Raw genomic sequence first — 16,584 nt, 5'->3', positions numbered from 1 at the left:
CATATTTCTGATCTACACAGCAAGCCAAGACTTAAGACACAGATCTGATCCCAAGAAAAAGATTCATTTAATAAGCTATTCTTTAATAAGCTATTCTTTCCCCCTGAAACACAGACGTCATGTTGTTCTCTAGCACTAAAAACAGTTCATGCCTGGTTTTTATTCCAGCTGTGCTGCTTTTCCTGCTGGTTCTTTCTTGTTGGTTTGTTGTAGGAGTGGCATGCGGTGACAATCCTGTGACACAGCACTAAATCTGCAGCTTTTTTTTTTTTTTACTGTCAAAATTGTTTTAACTATAGTTGTTGTGTCAAGAATTTTTTCTCAAACGTCAAGGAGAAAAAAAACTATTATTGCTGCTTTTCATTGTTTCAATGAGCAAATATTTATATATAAAAAAAGGGTTAAAATGTTGCGTGAAATCCCTCGAACGAAATCCTGCCAATAAGCGTTCCAAATTATCACCCAAACCCTCTTAAGCAGCAAGGCAATTATCTTGATATGAAAGGTTTAAAGCCAGCACATGTCAAGTCATATACCAAATCCAGCTGTGTTTTGTCAGTGTGTAAAACACAGAGAACAGACATGTTGAGAATTCCACTCTTTTGTAGTTCAATGATCCCTCGATGCATTACGGACCAGGGGGGGTGGGGGGGAACGAAATAAAAGACCACCTACGTCCTCGGTTTAAAAACATTAAGATAGACATCTAAGAGATAGAGAATCATCAGCGCCTATTGTTCAGAAACAGAGAAGGAGAAAGCGATGTATTGCACACATTAATGCTGTCTGTCAGATCAAAGGCCGCAAGCAAGTTGGTGAAAAGTCGAGAAAGACTTTGGAAGCTCTCCCCCGTCTTCCCTCTCCTTCTCCTTCTCTCGTTTGTTCTTTCGCTCCGACTAGACCACTGTTGTGACAAATGTATTACGTATTTTCCAGACTGTAAGATGTTTTCTCCTTTTATCTCCTGCTTTCTCATGTCTTAAACATAAACACTGAACCTCAACAGAAGATCATATAAGATAATTTAAGACTTTTTTATGGTAAGCATCCTAGTCCGGTATTTTCAGTAATTTACTAGCGAATGCTTTTCAGTACCCTAGCGAATACTCTTCAGTCCTCAATCCTACACATGAAAACAGTCAAGTCAAACATCATCAATGACGGAGAACTTCTTTTCATTTTACTCAGAGGAATAAAGCAACGAGGAGACAAGAGGCTTCAGCAGGAAAGCATGTAAACCTCTGGAGCCAAATGTGCAGTGTTGTATAAACTAGAAAGCAATACTTGAGTGAAAGTACAAGTATCGTACTAGAAAAAGACTTTGGTAGAAGTGAAAGTTACCTCTTAGAATATTACTCAAGTAAAAGTCTTAAAGTATCTGATATTTACTGTACTTAAGTATCAAAAGTAATTTTCTGATATTTAATGTACTTAAGTATTTAAAGTAAATGTAAAATTAAAATTTCAGTCATTTTCTGTAGGCATAAGAGGCACTTCATCCGGTAGGAAGAATCTTTCATTCCAATGTACAGAAACATTTCTTGCAAAATACGGCCACGGGTGTATAACGTTATCTTCTTCACTGTTTTCACCGAGTTCACCACTATCATCAGGGTGGTCGTCTCAGACAGGGGTGGACAACCCGTGGCTCCCGAGCCGCATGTGGCTCTTTGCCCGGTTTCATGCGGCTCTTACATTCATATCGCAGTTTGTATTTGTGTCTTTTTATTGTGCGTGTTCGCTTCGCTTGAGTCTAATACGGTATTTTCGCATGTGAGTGGGATGAAAATACCTCAAAGTTTCCCAGTAGGAGCAAAAATCATTTGAGTAAACAATTTGTGTCAAGTTCACTCTCAAAATGGCAGGGGGAAAAAAGGTGATGTTCATGTGTGCCCATGTGTATGATGTGGCTCTTTGCAGTAACACAGTAAAAAATGTGGCTCTTGGTCTCTGACTGGTTGGCCACCCCTGGTCTATGATAACGGGAGGTCCTCCAGCAGGTGCTTCCATGGCGGCTTCAGTTGTGCTTCCGCCTCCTTTTGGCAACATTACGCTGAAATAGAGCGTGCGGAGCTGCGTAGTACAATCTAGGGGCAGTGATTCGCCAAACCTCCCTTATTGCAGTCGCACACATTTCTGCTGATTTTATTTTGTAGTAACGAGTAACGAAGATGCTTAGTGGAAATATAACGGAGTAAAAGTATACATTTTATCTAGAAAATGTAGTGGAGTAAAAGTGAAAGTTGACATAAATTTAAATATCGAAGTAAATTACAGATACGTGAAATTTCTACTTAAGTACAGTAACGAAGTATTTTTACTCCGTTACATTACAACACTGCAAATGTGATGTCAAGGATTCTACGGCATCATTTTATAATTGCACTCAAAGAAATTTTAGGATGAATCATATCTGGATGAATGAGTTTGTATGAATAGGGCTGAAAATCCTCCCGGAAATCTAAGAGAGGAAACTTACATAGATTAAATTATATCATACACAAAAGTCGTCAACAAATCACTTTAAAAGACGTTATTTGTGAGGTTTACGTGTCTTTTGAGATCTTTAAAATTTTTGTAGTATTTACAATATTGCTTAAAAACGGATATATTAGTATTGAAGTAGATCCCTCTGATCTTTTCCCCTAAAATCATCTCATGAGGCATACACATAACATATTTTCAGCAGATGACTCATGGTTATAAAGCACACTGTGGGGAAAATGAAGACTTTACTGAGGAAGTAGCATTAAGGAGAACTAAGAACATTGAGAGTAAAGTATCATTATGTAATTATTAGATAATAATGTAATTTAACTATACCAAGTAGTCAGTGCACTTTATTAGATGCCAGTGCAACCCTTATGTAACCTAAAATGCATAATGCATATTATATATATATATATATATATATATATATATATATATATATATATATATATATATATATATATATATATATATATATATAAGACTTTACCCCCAAGCAGACAAGTGTGTTATTTCTCTTACAGCTTCACTCTATCCACCTGTCTCTTTTTTGTCTCGTCCTTTTATTTTCTCTCTCCCCATTTCTGTTTTATTTATCTCCCCCCTCTGTCTGCCTATGACGTTCCCACTCTCTTTTTCCTCTCTGTATGAAATAAAGATGGAGAGAGGCAAAGAAAGACCAAAGCAGGAGAGAGAGAAAGAGGCTATTAATTCAGGAGCTTTTGACATGCTAATCCACTCAGTCTCCCGCTTTTCAGCCGTCCATCGTCTCCCACTTCACACACGCGCACACACACTCACACACACGCGCGCGCACACACACACACAGAAAAAAGAGTGAGAGAGGGATGAGGAGGGGCAGCTGAGCCGTATGCTTTCTGTATGTCGAGCTTTCAAATGTGTCTACTGTTATAAGCCTCCATAGACTGTTAATGAGTGCTGACAGTGAAGAAATCTCTGCACAGAAATGCTAGCGGAGAGTTAGCTCAATGTTACGTCAACGTTTAGGCTGAGATCCACCAGTAATGACAGCTGACGGTGAGAGATGATCGAAAGCAAAGTGCTTTTGAGCTCCAGTACATTCAGCACTTGGTTAATGGTGTCTCAGAAACACACACACACACACACACACACACACACACACACACACACACACACACACACACACACACACACACACACACACACACACACACACACACACACACACACACACACACACACACTTTAAAATGTGTGAATAGAAATGACACAAATGAATCTTGGACCTTTAGTTCATGCAAAAAATTTTGTTCTTGAATTGATGGGTTTCAGTTTGTTTTTCTAATTGAATATTAAATACACTGAGACTGTTTTAGTAATTATATTTATTTAATTCTGTGTATATATATATATATATGGACTTTTTTTTTTTACACGTTTAATTAAATAAATGGAATAGAAAAACATAGTTTTGAATTCATATTAAATAATAACAAATATTATCATTATATATTATTAATATATAATAAATATATATTTTTAAATATTGAAGTCATGTTCTACAAAAAAAACCCACTAACTGGTAGCCCTCAAATGTCTGTAATTTATTTATTTATTTATTTGTCTGTTTGTATGTTTGTGTGTTTGTTTGTTTGTTTGTTGATCATGGTGTTTGAGTGCTTTCATTTAAGTTCTGCTGAGTGCTTGCACTTTATATGAAATATATTAAATATGATTTTTTTTTAATTCGTTTTATTTCAGACCGACGAGGCCGTATTTACTAACTTGGGTGCAGGAAGCCTTATTGTTTCTGCTCTCGAGCTGGTTCTGATTGGCTGCTGAAACCCAGATAAAGTCACAGAGTGTATCTGTGATCAGAGAACCAATTCCTAACAATACAGCTGCCGTGAAACTATAGTATCAAGGATATTTTTTAGATCTGACATTTCAAAATAAAGGCTGAATAATGTTATGTGCTTATTTAGTTAGAAATACAATCTATACAGTGCACGCATAATCATACTGCCTGAAATGTGTGTGCGTGTGTGTGTGTGCGTGTGTATGTGTGTGTGTGTGTGTGTGTGTGTGTGTGTGTGTGTGTGTGTGTGTGTGTGTGTGTGTGTGTGTGTGTTTAAATCATTCAGGCAAGAAACATCAGGCCCAGGCTTTAAGGCTGAACAAAAATCTTTTGACTGATGGTAATAAAGCTTCCAAGAAAACCCTCCTGTCAAAAATAAAAAGTCTCTTAAGCCTGGATGTGGGTTTGTGGGTGGTGCACAAGTTAGCAATTACACAGAACAGACTTCAGTTGCTAGCTTTTACCAACCACACACACACACACACACACACACACACAAATTCACACTTGCACACGCACCTCCCTGCTCCATCTCTCACACACAACCAGGTAAACATAAAATGACAACCATAAGGAAACCCATTCAGAAACAGGTAGAACATACAGAACTCTACATGGACAGTAACCCAAGCTCAGAATTGTACCTGGAACTGTGATCTGGTGAAGCTCATGAAGCTCAAAGCTTCATGTTGAGTCGATGTGCCAGCCTAGTGGCCTAACCAGTAATTCATAAATGTGCTAGGAAAAGTGTGAGTCCTTAAATTGTGATTTGCAATAAAAAATAAATAAAAATAACAACAATTACAAGTGACATTAAGATCCGTAGATATTATTATATAGATTACTGTACTTATGAAACTAAGTTCATAATCACACATAATCATAGACTGACAAATAGGGCTATGGTTTTGAGACCTAACTGTAGGACCATCAAGATGAGGGAAGAATCAAAGGTGTAAAGACTTTTTAAAAACGTTGATAAAGTCCAACACTCTGGAAACTAAAACTGAAATGTTCATTCCCCCCTCCTCTCTCGCCATCTTTATCTTTCCCATGACGGTGTCTCTATGGTGTTCGTGTCAAACCCCAGCTGTCAGAGTTTTGATGTCTTAATAAATTTCTCCTCTTGCGCTGTCAACTAAGAAGCTGGAGATGGATGGAGGAACTGGTGACCTATAACCTTACCCTCTACCCTTTTCACACCCACCCCCGAACCGCCTCCATCTCCCAACAAACACCAACATCGCCCCAAACCTGAGCCACCAACTGGCTACGAGCCGAGTCCAGATCCCAGTGAAACAAACACACACACACACACACACACACACACAAACACACACACACACAACATATCTTCAGCCAGTGAAAGATTAGTGGACTGACACGGTCCAAATCCAAGTTTAGGTTTCAGCTACAATCTCCATTTGCAAAATTACGACTCTCCTGAGATGACTAAAATGACCTTATTGGTCATTCTGACGGACATACACTCATCAAACACATACATACCAACATGCGCAAACACACCAAAGAACATCAAACGGGTCAGGACGACTACACTTGAGAGCTGAGAGAGAATGCAACCTTTAGCCTTTGGCCCCTAAGATCAAATGTCATGGGTTGCTACCGTAACCCTAATAACAGCCATGGAAACCCTGGAGCCTGGAGAAAGTGTGTGTGTGTGTGTGTGTGTGTGTGTGTGTGTGTGTGTGTGTGTGTGTGTGTGTGTGTGTGTGTGTGTGTGTGTGTGTGTGTGTGTGTGCGTGCTTCAGTATGCATCTAGTTACCTACTTCTTGAGGGTTAATAATGAAAGCCGTCTCTTTGGAGACGAAAAATAGTTTAGCATATTATATCAGACATATGATCTTATTAAGTCTATTAACGATTTAAGTCCTAAACACATTTTAATCCTTTCTGAATCTTTCCTCTAAAACAAATATAATTGTGAAAGTGATGATTGGGAGATATTTATAGCCCAAACCGATAAAATTTAGTAGAAAAATATTTTCCAAATACCAAAACTGGAGGAATAACATTAATATTAAACTTCTCCTCTAGACATTCCACAGATCCTAAGTGTATCATGAAAACTTCATAATGTTCATTAAAGAAAATATTCTGACTGAGTGATTTGCCACGTTATCATATAACATTAAAAATAATAAAGGTTTAAGCTCCTAAGACCCAGCTGTTCTTAAATATAATAATTCTATAATTGAACTGTACTTTAATATAAGAGGTCAGAGAAGTTTATAGTGTTATTTGTATTATATTTCATGATATTACGTGAGATTATAGTACAGTATTGTATGTTATGGTAGACCACAGCATTAGTAGGTAAAGTATACATCATGACGGTGACAGTGACGTGACATACAGCTAAATATGGTGACCCATACTCAGGATTCGTTCTCTGCATAAGTGCACACACAGCAGTGAACACACACACACACACACACACACACACACACACACACACACACACACACACACACACACCGTGAACACCCACCCAGAGCAGTGGGCAGTCATTTATGCTGCGGCGGCCGGGGAGCAGTTTGGGGTGGGGGGGTGGGAGGTTTGCCTTGCTCAAAGGCACCTCAGTCGTGGTATTGCCGGCCCGAGACTCGAACCCACAACCTTAGGGTTAGGAGTGAAACTCTCTAACCATTAGGCCACAACGTCCCCATCTTTCATCATTTTTCAGCTCTGACTTAAGCTCCTATTATTATAAGGTGTTTACTTTGGTACCTTATCGTATTTTACTCGTATGGTCAACGTGAAAACATTGTTTACTCTGCGTTCACAAACTTTATCATTTTTCATAAGTTTCCTGAAGCAGCTTTTTCTGATTTTCCTGTAACAAGACGAGCCGCATTTTTTAATTGTCTTACAGACAAAAGCGGTAACTGGAACTAACTCACTTTGCTGGTGTTAATAAACATTACCTGTAACTAGATGTTACTACACTAGTTTTTTATAACTGATTTTATATTATATTTATACGTTAGATTATATTTGAGATTTTTTAAATGCTGTTTTTTTTTTTTTTTTTTAAACCTGGCTGTGAGCCTCAGGAATTGTCAGACTGTGAGTGAAGCTTTTACAGCAGAACTACAAAAAATAAAGCCCACTCAAGCTGATCGTTCCTTGTCTTTTGAATCATGTCTCGCTGCTCTGTACATTCTCTCTCCCTTTCCACGTTTCAGTGCGTCTGTGTTCAGCAGTTCTTGTCAGCACATCTCGTGGAGCGCTCTCTCGATGAGCTGACTGCAGATGATGCCACAGATAACTAATCACCACAAAGGGTATGAAAACCCAAACAACTACTAAACAAGCTTTACTCGTTCTTAGTCCCACTTCGACGCACGCTAACATGCACAGCTCCTCTGCTGAATCCAGCTGGAATTGCGTGACAGTGTTATAAACAGAATGCTCGCAGCAAGCTCAAAGTGTTCAGTTAATAACCGACCACAAATACTTCGGATCGATACAAACCGAACCTGACAGCTAAATGAAATAAAATAACTGCAGCTTTTAATGACGCATTTAGTGCAGGCCGATACTGCAATATCCAGGACAAGAGATTCATCAGCAAGCTGTGCTGCCTCAGTGATATGAGCTGAACAGATGGGTGCGTTAAGGCAATAAAAAAGAATAGATGGATAGACAGATCAAGAGGTGGATGTTTGCAAGGATAAATGGACGGAAACGAAAGAGAGTTAAAAGAAAATAGAGGGTCCGCTGAAAGTACAGAGACAGAAAAAGGACGAACGACCGAAGGCTTTAAAAAAAATGAAGCTCGATAGCAAGAGACAGGAGAGTGCTGAATATCTCCAGTCAAGACAGAAAAGGGATGATCATGTCTAAAAGAAAAGGGAGAGGTGGTATCAAGAGACGTGGAAAGGATGAATCCAAGAGAGAAAATAGGAAACAATATCTAGAGACATCTAGAATAGAGAATATCTAGAGAAAATAGAGTACTGGTTAGATAAATAAAGAATATCTAGACAGATTTCTGAGATATATTCTGGAAACAGGAGAGGGATTATTCAAATGTTCTAGAAGTTTCACATATCTATGAACCTGTTGAGACGAAAGATCTCAAGAAAAAGTGGATATATGAAGAAAATATAGGCGTGGATATAAAACGAGAGCTCAATATCAATGGAAAGGATGAAGGTTTTGTGGGGAAAAAGTGGGGAAAGAGGAAAAAATATCTGGAAAGAGACGAAGGAAGGCAATCTAGAGACAATAGAGATATCTAGAGAAAAGTATGAGTTGAATATGTGAAGTCAGACAAGAAGATGGATGAACATCTAGAGAAAAAAGAAGAATAAAAATCTAGTGAAGGATGGTGTTGCATATCTAGTACCAGAAGAGAGCTTTCATATCAAATCGTCTTACCTTGGCACTTTCCACTGTGCTCCTCATAACCAGGCTGACACAGACATGTCCCGATAGGCACCAGCCATTCCCCGTCGGCACCACAATACATTTTGGGCTCTTGGCGCTCCTCTGAGTGCTCCACACAGGCACCACGTACCTCCACCAGAGCAGAAGCATCTGCACCTGCTACGGTATCAGGGAAACTCGCCAGGTTCCTGACGACCAGCGGACATCTCTTGTAGAACACTCGCACGGAGACAAGTGCCACGCATGCACCCACGTCCTGGAAGGCCAGATAGAAGCCCCTGCGGCTGAGCGCACCCACGGTGCGCACTTCTGTGTTCAGCTTCATGACACGGTCCCCCACGTCCACCTGTGTGAAACTCTCGTCCGCCGCCACTGTGTCGATCTTAGCAAAGCGGCGCTCAGGTACGCCGTGCTCTCCACCCGACTCCGACTCTAAGTAGTAGAGGTTGAAGGTCTCCTTGCAAGCGCCTGTGACGCCAGGTAAGCTGTTGCAGTCACGTAAAGTGAACTTGATCTCGATATATACGCGCTGCGCCGGGCCACGCTCGATCCAGTGTGTGCGTAACCAGTTGTTCTGACTCGACTCCAACACGTTACAAACTTGGTATGTCCGGATTGGGACATTCTTGTCATCCATGATGCTCACCTCCTCCCACTGTGGATCACAAAGAATATTTAAGAGAAAATAACATTACAACTGCTCAAAAACAACAACAACAAAATACAATAGGAGGGAAGTGAGAGAATTGTAATAGAGGAGGAACAAAGTAACATAATACTTAATAAAGGAATTTTATGAAATTATAAATGACGTTTTTTATGAATTGGAAATATACAGTCAAGTCTGTTACTTGACTTACAATCTATATTTTTATAACATTTGCTTATCACTAGTGACACGCCCTTTATGCCATTATGCCTAACTTTATATATATATATATATATATATATATATATATATATATATATATATATATATATATATATATATATATTACAATTCTTTTGTTGTTCCAATCGCCCGTCCTTTAGCTTTTTATAACTGTCTACAGGAATTACTCCAAAACATCATAGTACTGACATGTTTTATTCATAACCATGTGAGCTTTGGCAGGATAAGTTCAGAAAAGTGTACAGAAAATCCTATCATTAAGGGATATGTATAATCATAAATAATCTCAACCATAACAAGGATTTGTAAACACGAACAAGTCCGGACACAAGCCTCAGTCTGCAAAAGATTAAAATGCTTCATTTACAGTCTGTAAGAGTAAAACAGTCTGTACAATTTTACACAGTTTTAATGTAGAAGTGGTTTTTGAACAATTTGTGTATTATAGAAAATCCCTGAGAGCTAGATTTGGAGCAGTTAGGATAGATAAAGTCTTACGATTGCATTTTCCTGGTTTGGACTCATTATACAGTAGATATCCTGACACGATCACAATATAACAGTATATCAGGATGTAGATCATGGAAAGTTAATCCATTATCCTTTTAATTTTCTTTTTAATAAATTATCATTCTTAATGTTAAATACAAAATAATACCAGACATTTTTTTGAAAGCACAAATGATCATTGGTGTCTGCTTTTTCCTCTAATATAGAAGAAATACAACTCTCTGTGTTTACCTAGAATTATAAGGCACTTCATAAATGGTTTGCAAAGTTATAGTTGAAACGGGTCACAGAGTTACACTGTGGCCTACTGAGATGGTGGTATAATTAGTATAAATCATAGAAACAATCTATCAGATCATCATCATCATCATAAAATAAAATTAAAAAAAACAGACTACAAAAAAATGACGGAGTCTATATCCGAATTTGAAATTCACCCAAACTCCTCACCACAATGCAGAATTAAAAGAAGTGGAACTACAGTATGAGCTACGTGCATCGATACGTTAGTGCTTCATCATGAAGCCAGGCTTGTTTTATTCAGCTCTGGAAGTGAACCCGAGCATGCTGTGAGCATTCTGGCAGGTCGCAGGTGTTCATGCGGTCTGATCAATCAGGCTTTTCCACACTGAGCTCATATGCATTACCATAATCACTGTTACCAACAAATTATATTTACAATCATGATATCTCTGAAAACAATCACAAGCCTAATTATAGTTTTAATACTGCAGGCTTGTAATTCTCCAGGTGAGATTTACCTACTTTACTCTTAATATTATAATTAAATGCTCATTGTGTACACACACTTTTACTTATTACCGATTGGTTGGATGACTGATTTGTTGGCTGGTTAACTGAATATTTTTGTTTATTGATTGACTGATTATTTAGGAGTTTTATTTCATTTTTTGGCTGGCAGACTGATTGGGATATCTAGTTAATTTGTTTGTTGGTTTGTCATATAGTTTTTTTATTTGTTGTTGGTTGTTTTTTATATTTTGTTGGTCGTTTGATTTTGTTTCGCAGTTGGTTGGTTTATTTGTTATATGGCTGGTTATCTGGTTATATTACCTGTTGGCTGGTTGATGACTAGTTATTTTGCTTGTTGGCTGATTAATTCATTGAAATTTTGGTATGTTGCTTTTATTTTTTTTTCCACTGGTTTATTCATGGTACATTATTTGGCATTTCTGAGCACCAGGTTTCTGAGGTCACTGTTTTCCATTCTGATTTTCTACACATAAAGCTCCTGAAATCTTCCAGCACTCAGATAAAAAAAAAATCAAACTCAAGATAAATAATTACCACCAATTATTCACAATCACACTGCAAATTGAGACAATGGCTGTGAAACCAATCTGGTCTCTAGTGTGAGAAAGTAATTCAATGTGTGGAGCTCTCTCCTGTCCTGTGTGCACTGAGGGCCAATGGAGCGAGTTACTGATAAGTGCCCCTGTCCACAGATAGCAGTCCAGGAGGAGAAAGAAGCTAATTGGCCGTATTTAGAATTGAATGCCCTCCCACCATCGCTGCCAAAGAGCTGTCAGTCACACAGGTGATCACAGAGCAGAGCCAACGAAGCATTTCCATAAGAAATGGATCGCATGTCCACGGCTAGCTGGTATTAATGGCAATAGAGGTTAACTTATTGTGGTTTATTTTAACCTTGAGTCTGATCTCCTTACCTTGGAGAAAGGCTATTTCTCAAGAGAATATCCGACATAGATGCCAACCATTTCTGTCACCATCGATTCTGAAGGCTCATGAGGAAGGTATGCATGAATAGTGACCATGAAAGCAGCAAGACTGAGGGAGCATACTCTATCAGACAGAACCCAGTGACCTCCAAGATCTGAAGCCCCGTTCTTTCAGAGACACACACGGAACCGCTCACAGTTTCAGTGTTGCCAAGTCTCCCCCTTTTTGGAAGTTGAGGGATAAAGTTTCCCAACAAAGGCCATTTCTGTCTCCTTGCACTATTTAGGAAACCTGATGCTTGTCGCAGTAACCTAGCTATTTGAATTCCCATCAGACAAAGAGAGCAAGAGAGAGAGAGGAAGAGAGAGAACTGGTTCTTTAATACTCACCCCTCCTTCCGTCGGACTCGCCACCCATGCCAGTTCTCCCTGCACGGATCTCGAATCCAGCAATGTAACTGAGATATGAGAGTAAAAAAAAAAGTTTATACAGGAGAATGCAGAAAGAAATCTACCTCAGAATCTGAAATTTCTACCTCTGAAATTTGTTCTGTCGTACTCTGCATTACAGAAAGAAGCCTGAGGTTGCAGAAAGAAAACTCCAGAACTGATCTGTTTCGTGTGCACCAGAAGACTGAGGCCGTGGTGCCGAAGATTACGTCAGGATCCAAATTTAAAACAAAATACTAACATTTCTGAAAGCCAGTTTTTCTCAACTATGTATGTAGTATGTTTATAATGTATTAAGCAGTAATGAATAATCCTGCGATTAGGATTAGGCTCAGTCATATCTGTCATGTTGTTCAAACTTTTTGCACCTCTTCAGTCTGTGAATAATTGCATGCGTCTGACAGTGCCATCAAATCTGTCCAAAATAAACAGAAGACAACTATCTTTATCTTTAGTGCTGGTATTTTGATGTGTAAATTAATAATATGACAATTTTGTTAATACAAGAAAAACATATTCTCTACATGACTTGTCTGGGGAAAAATCATTTTAAAAAGAAAACTCTTCCACAAGAAAGGACAGATTATATCATCTGAGTGCCAGTGTTTTCTAATAAAAGAGTGAATTAAAAGTTTTTATTAAAATCATTTTGTGCAATTCATTAGGTACAGCTGCAGATATGGCATTAACCAGTTCAGCATTTCTGTAAACATGACATTATAAAATTTATTTACAATATTATTACACAATGAAATGTCATTGGTCCTGCATGTTTATTCCAGGGTTGATGAAAGCTCTGGGGTCTAGTTTTTCAACACACTATAACAAAAAAAAAAAAAAAAAAAAAAAAAGCGAGAATTGTTTTAGCTCTACAAATAAACTTATGTATTTGATTCATACAGTTTTTCTCTATTAGTGTTATTATTGTTATTATTATTATTATTATTGTCATCATCAATATAATTATAATATTATCATCATCATCATCATCATCAGCATCAATATAATTATAATATTATTATCATCATCAATATCATTATTATTATTATTATTATCATCATCATCATCATTAGTATTATTATTAATCATCATCATCATTATTTTTATTGCTATCATTATTATTGTTGTTGTTATTATGTAGTTAAAGATGCACTTGTTAACTCAACACTGCAGATACTAAGAGCAGGTGTAATTTAGTTGAACTATATTTTTCTGTATAAGAGTCACTTGTTTACCTTCGTTAGGAGGATAACTCCGCTGTAAGGTGCTGATACCGGCAGAAATCCCAAATAAAAGTGAAGCGAGTGAGTAAATAATCCCAGCCATGTGCAACACTCTTCTTTTCTGTTTTCTGTCCAGTTTCTCTCTCTCTCCCTCTCTCTCTCTCTCTCCCTCTCTCTCTCTCTCTCTCTCTGTTTATCTGACGCGTTCTCTCTGTAAATATTTATGGTTATAGAGATATATTTATATATATAGGTACTTGAGTGTGTGTTATATCCGAACCCGTGTTATCGCTTCTATCCCTGTGGAAACGCTGCACTGAGCTGAACGCGCTCGGATACACAGATACGCTTAAAGAGCTCAGGGGGGCGTGGTTATGGGCGTGGTTATGCCTTGTGACGCAGATGCCAATCAAAGTCAACTCCTTAACTTTAATTATTAATTGCATTTATTACATTATTTTCTTGTTTAAAATACACTCACCAGTAAGCACTTGTATTATGTATTTGTTTGTTTATTTATTTTAGATTCTTTATATGAATTGTATCTTTTGTCTTCTTGAATCTTGCAACTTTATTTTTATTTGTATTACTAAATGTATTTATATTGCATTATTAAAACTTTATTAAACGTGTTGATATTATACTTTATAAAATATTATTATTTATAGAATGTATTAAATATTATTTGTATTAAAAAAAAACATAAACAAAAAATTATTAAGAAACTTTAACATATTAAATTGACATTCATTCATTTTCACTCATACCATAAATCTGAGTTACAGTCCCACACGCACTACTGTAACATGTCATTTATTGTGTGAAATGTTATTTACAGTTATAAGCAGTCAGACATCATCATTATTATTATATGATTATATAGTGTTATATTACTATGAGTGTGCACACTAACTCATTTATCAGAGATGAAAATCACTCCTTATATACAGTCTGTAAGCCTTGCTATATGTAAATGTAAAATATGGGGGGCGTGTCAAAAAAGTTATATAGGGAGATAGTAAAATAATAATAATAAGAATAATAAGAATAATAATAATCATTATTATTATTATTAGTAGTAGTAGTAGTAGTAGTAGTAGTAGTAGTAATGGACTGTGATACAGTATGTTTAAATCTTTGAGTAAAAGGCCCACTGATGCATATAAATAAGGTAATGTCTCCCTCTAGCGGTCAGTACCTTTCAATCTATTGTATGCCTTATCTGACTCTGTTTCAATAATAATAATAATAATAATAATAATAATAATAATAATAATAATAATAATAATAATAATAATAATAATAATAATAATCCTATATATAATAATTACATTTATAAGATAAATGAAATGTTCAAAGATAAAAGATCAGTACACACACACACACACACACACACACACACACACACACACACACACACACACACACACACACACACACACACACACACATACATACAGAGAGAGAGAGAGAGAGAGAGAGAGAGAGAGAGAGAGAGAGAGAGAGAGAGAGAGAGAGAGAGAGAGAGAGAAATAAGATAACCCGCCTGGGAATGTAAACTGCGTAATGAGCAGCACTGGGTGAGGGGTGTTAATCTCAGTACTTGTGTCAGGGTTCAGCTGCAGCATGCGTCACCCATTCACAGAGTTTAATCACAGTCTTATTGACCCACATAGGCAGGAATGTTTCTGCTATTGATCTCTACCTCACACCTGGTCTCTCCAACGCAGCCAGATGGTCCTGCTAACAGGACCTGTCAATCATCTATCCCACTTTCTCCTACCTTCTCTCTCTGTCTTTCTTTCTGGATGTTGCCTGGATGTCTTATCCTACCACCCACATGCATTTGCCTTTTCCAGTTCTCCTCTATTTATCACTGAACATTTTATCTCGTTTTTATCTGTATCTTGCCCGTCTCTCTTTTTAATCTCCTCATAATGTGTCTATCTTTGACCCTAAGAGGTGTATGTAGATGTTTACTCTAAAAGGCAATTTTAGAAAAAGATTTTTTAGAAAAAAAAGGCAACCTGAAAAACTAGATGTATATTCAAAGGAGTAATATGTTCAAAAATTTCCGGTTAATCCCAAATGTTTAATACTTAACGTTTCTTTTGCACTTAAGCATATAGCATGGTATAAGCATATAGCATGGTACAATTGAGCAAACTGGAAGTCATCACAAAACCTGTTCAGTATATGAGGCAGATTTACTTATGTGGTTTCTGACCTTGTAATACACTGATGATTAAAAGACTGGAACAGAAATTAAAAAAACATAGTAGAAGCATCATCTTAAAAAATGAATTACTTTTCACTGCAGCAGATAATTTGGTGTCATTCCAAACAAGCATCAGACTCAGGTAGGAGGCATGGCCCAAAGCCTGGGGCCAGAGTTGTACATGCACGATTAGGAAGATAACATGGTTCTAATTTTATTTGCTCGAGCAAGTCAAGGCTGATTGACTAGATGCAGCATAAAGAAGAAATTGTGTACAATATAATTTGGTTGAATTATACCTTGAAGGTAAATATGTGAATGGAGAATAATGTGAATAAATGTGTTTAGCTTATAAAGGTCATGGCCACAGATGAGTTAATGATTGTGGGTTGTATAGTGAGTCAGTGAGTGATTCTGCCAGGTTTAATTTCACGCACGCACGCACGCGCACACACACACACACACACACACACACACACACACACACACACACACACACACACACACACACACACACACACAGACACACACACACATACACACACACACACACACACACAGTGTGTTCTGTGTTTCTGGCCAATCTAATCACAGTCCACTTGCAGGTCCATTAAAATTCTTTAGTCTAAATTGAGAAGAATCCATTTGTGTGAATGCTGATTTGAATGACTGCTGCCACTTAAACAGGATCTTTCATCGGCCATGTCACACTTACATACCTACCATGTGTATGTGGGTTTGTTTGTGTTTTGTGGTTTCAGATCTGCTGTATGTTCAAATGTACCAGCATAGTATACTGCAAATATAGATTCCAACATATATTTAAATATATATTACATTTTAG

General features: G+C 37.4%; 1 protein-coding gene across 1 annotated transcript in view; it reads right to left on the bottom strand.

Annotated features, from left to right (window-relative positions):
• LOC113643754 (ephrin type-A receptor 4-like) overlaps positions 1 to 13,842 on the bottom strand; it is a 42,773-nt gene extending 28,931 nt beyond the window's left edge. The window contains exons 1-3 of the mRNA XM_027148180.2: positions 13,535 to 13,842; positions 12,240 to 12,307; positions 8,739 to 9,402 (exon numbers count right to left, since the gene is read on the bottom strand). Coding sequence (XP_027003981.1) covers positions 8,739 to 9,402; positions 12,240 to 12,307; positions 13,535 to 13,625 — 823 coding nt within the window. The 5' untranslated portion in view covers positions 13,626 to 13,842. The remainder of the gene's footprint in view (positions 1 to 8,738; positions 9,403 to 12,239; positions 12,308 to 13,534) is intronic.
• Positions 13,843 to 16,584: the final 2,742 nt, after the last annotated feature.

The sequence above is a fragment of the Tachysurus fulvidraco genome, chromosome 11, assembly GCF_022655615.1.
Source record: "Tachysurus fulvidraco isolate hzauxx_2018 chromosome 11, HZAU_PFXX_2.0, whole genome shotgun sequence".
In the NCBI taxonomy this organism is placed as follows: Eukaryota; Metazoa; Chordata; class Actinopteri; order Siluriformes; family Bagridae; genus Tachysurus; species Tachysurus fulvidraco.
This window is presented reverse-complemented; position numbering and strand designations above follow the sequence as displayed.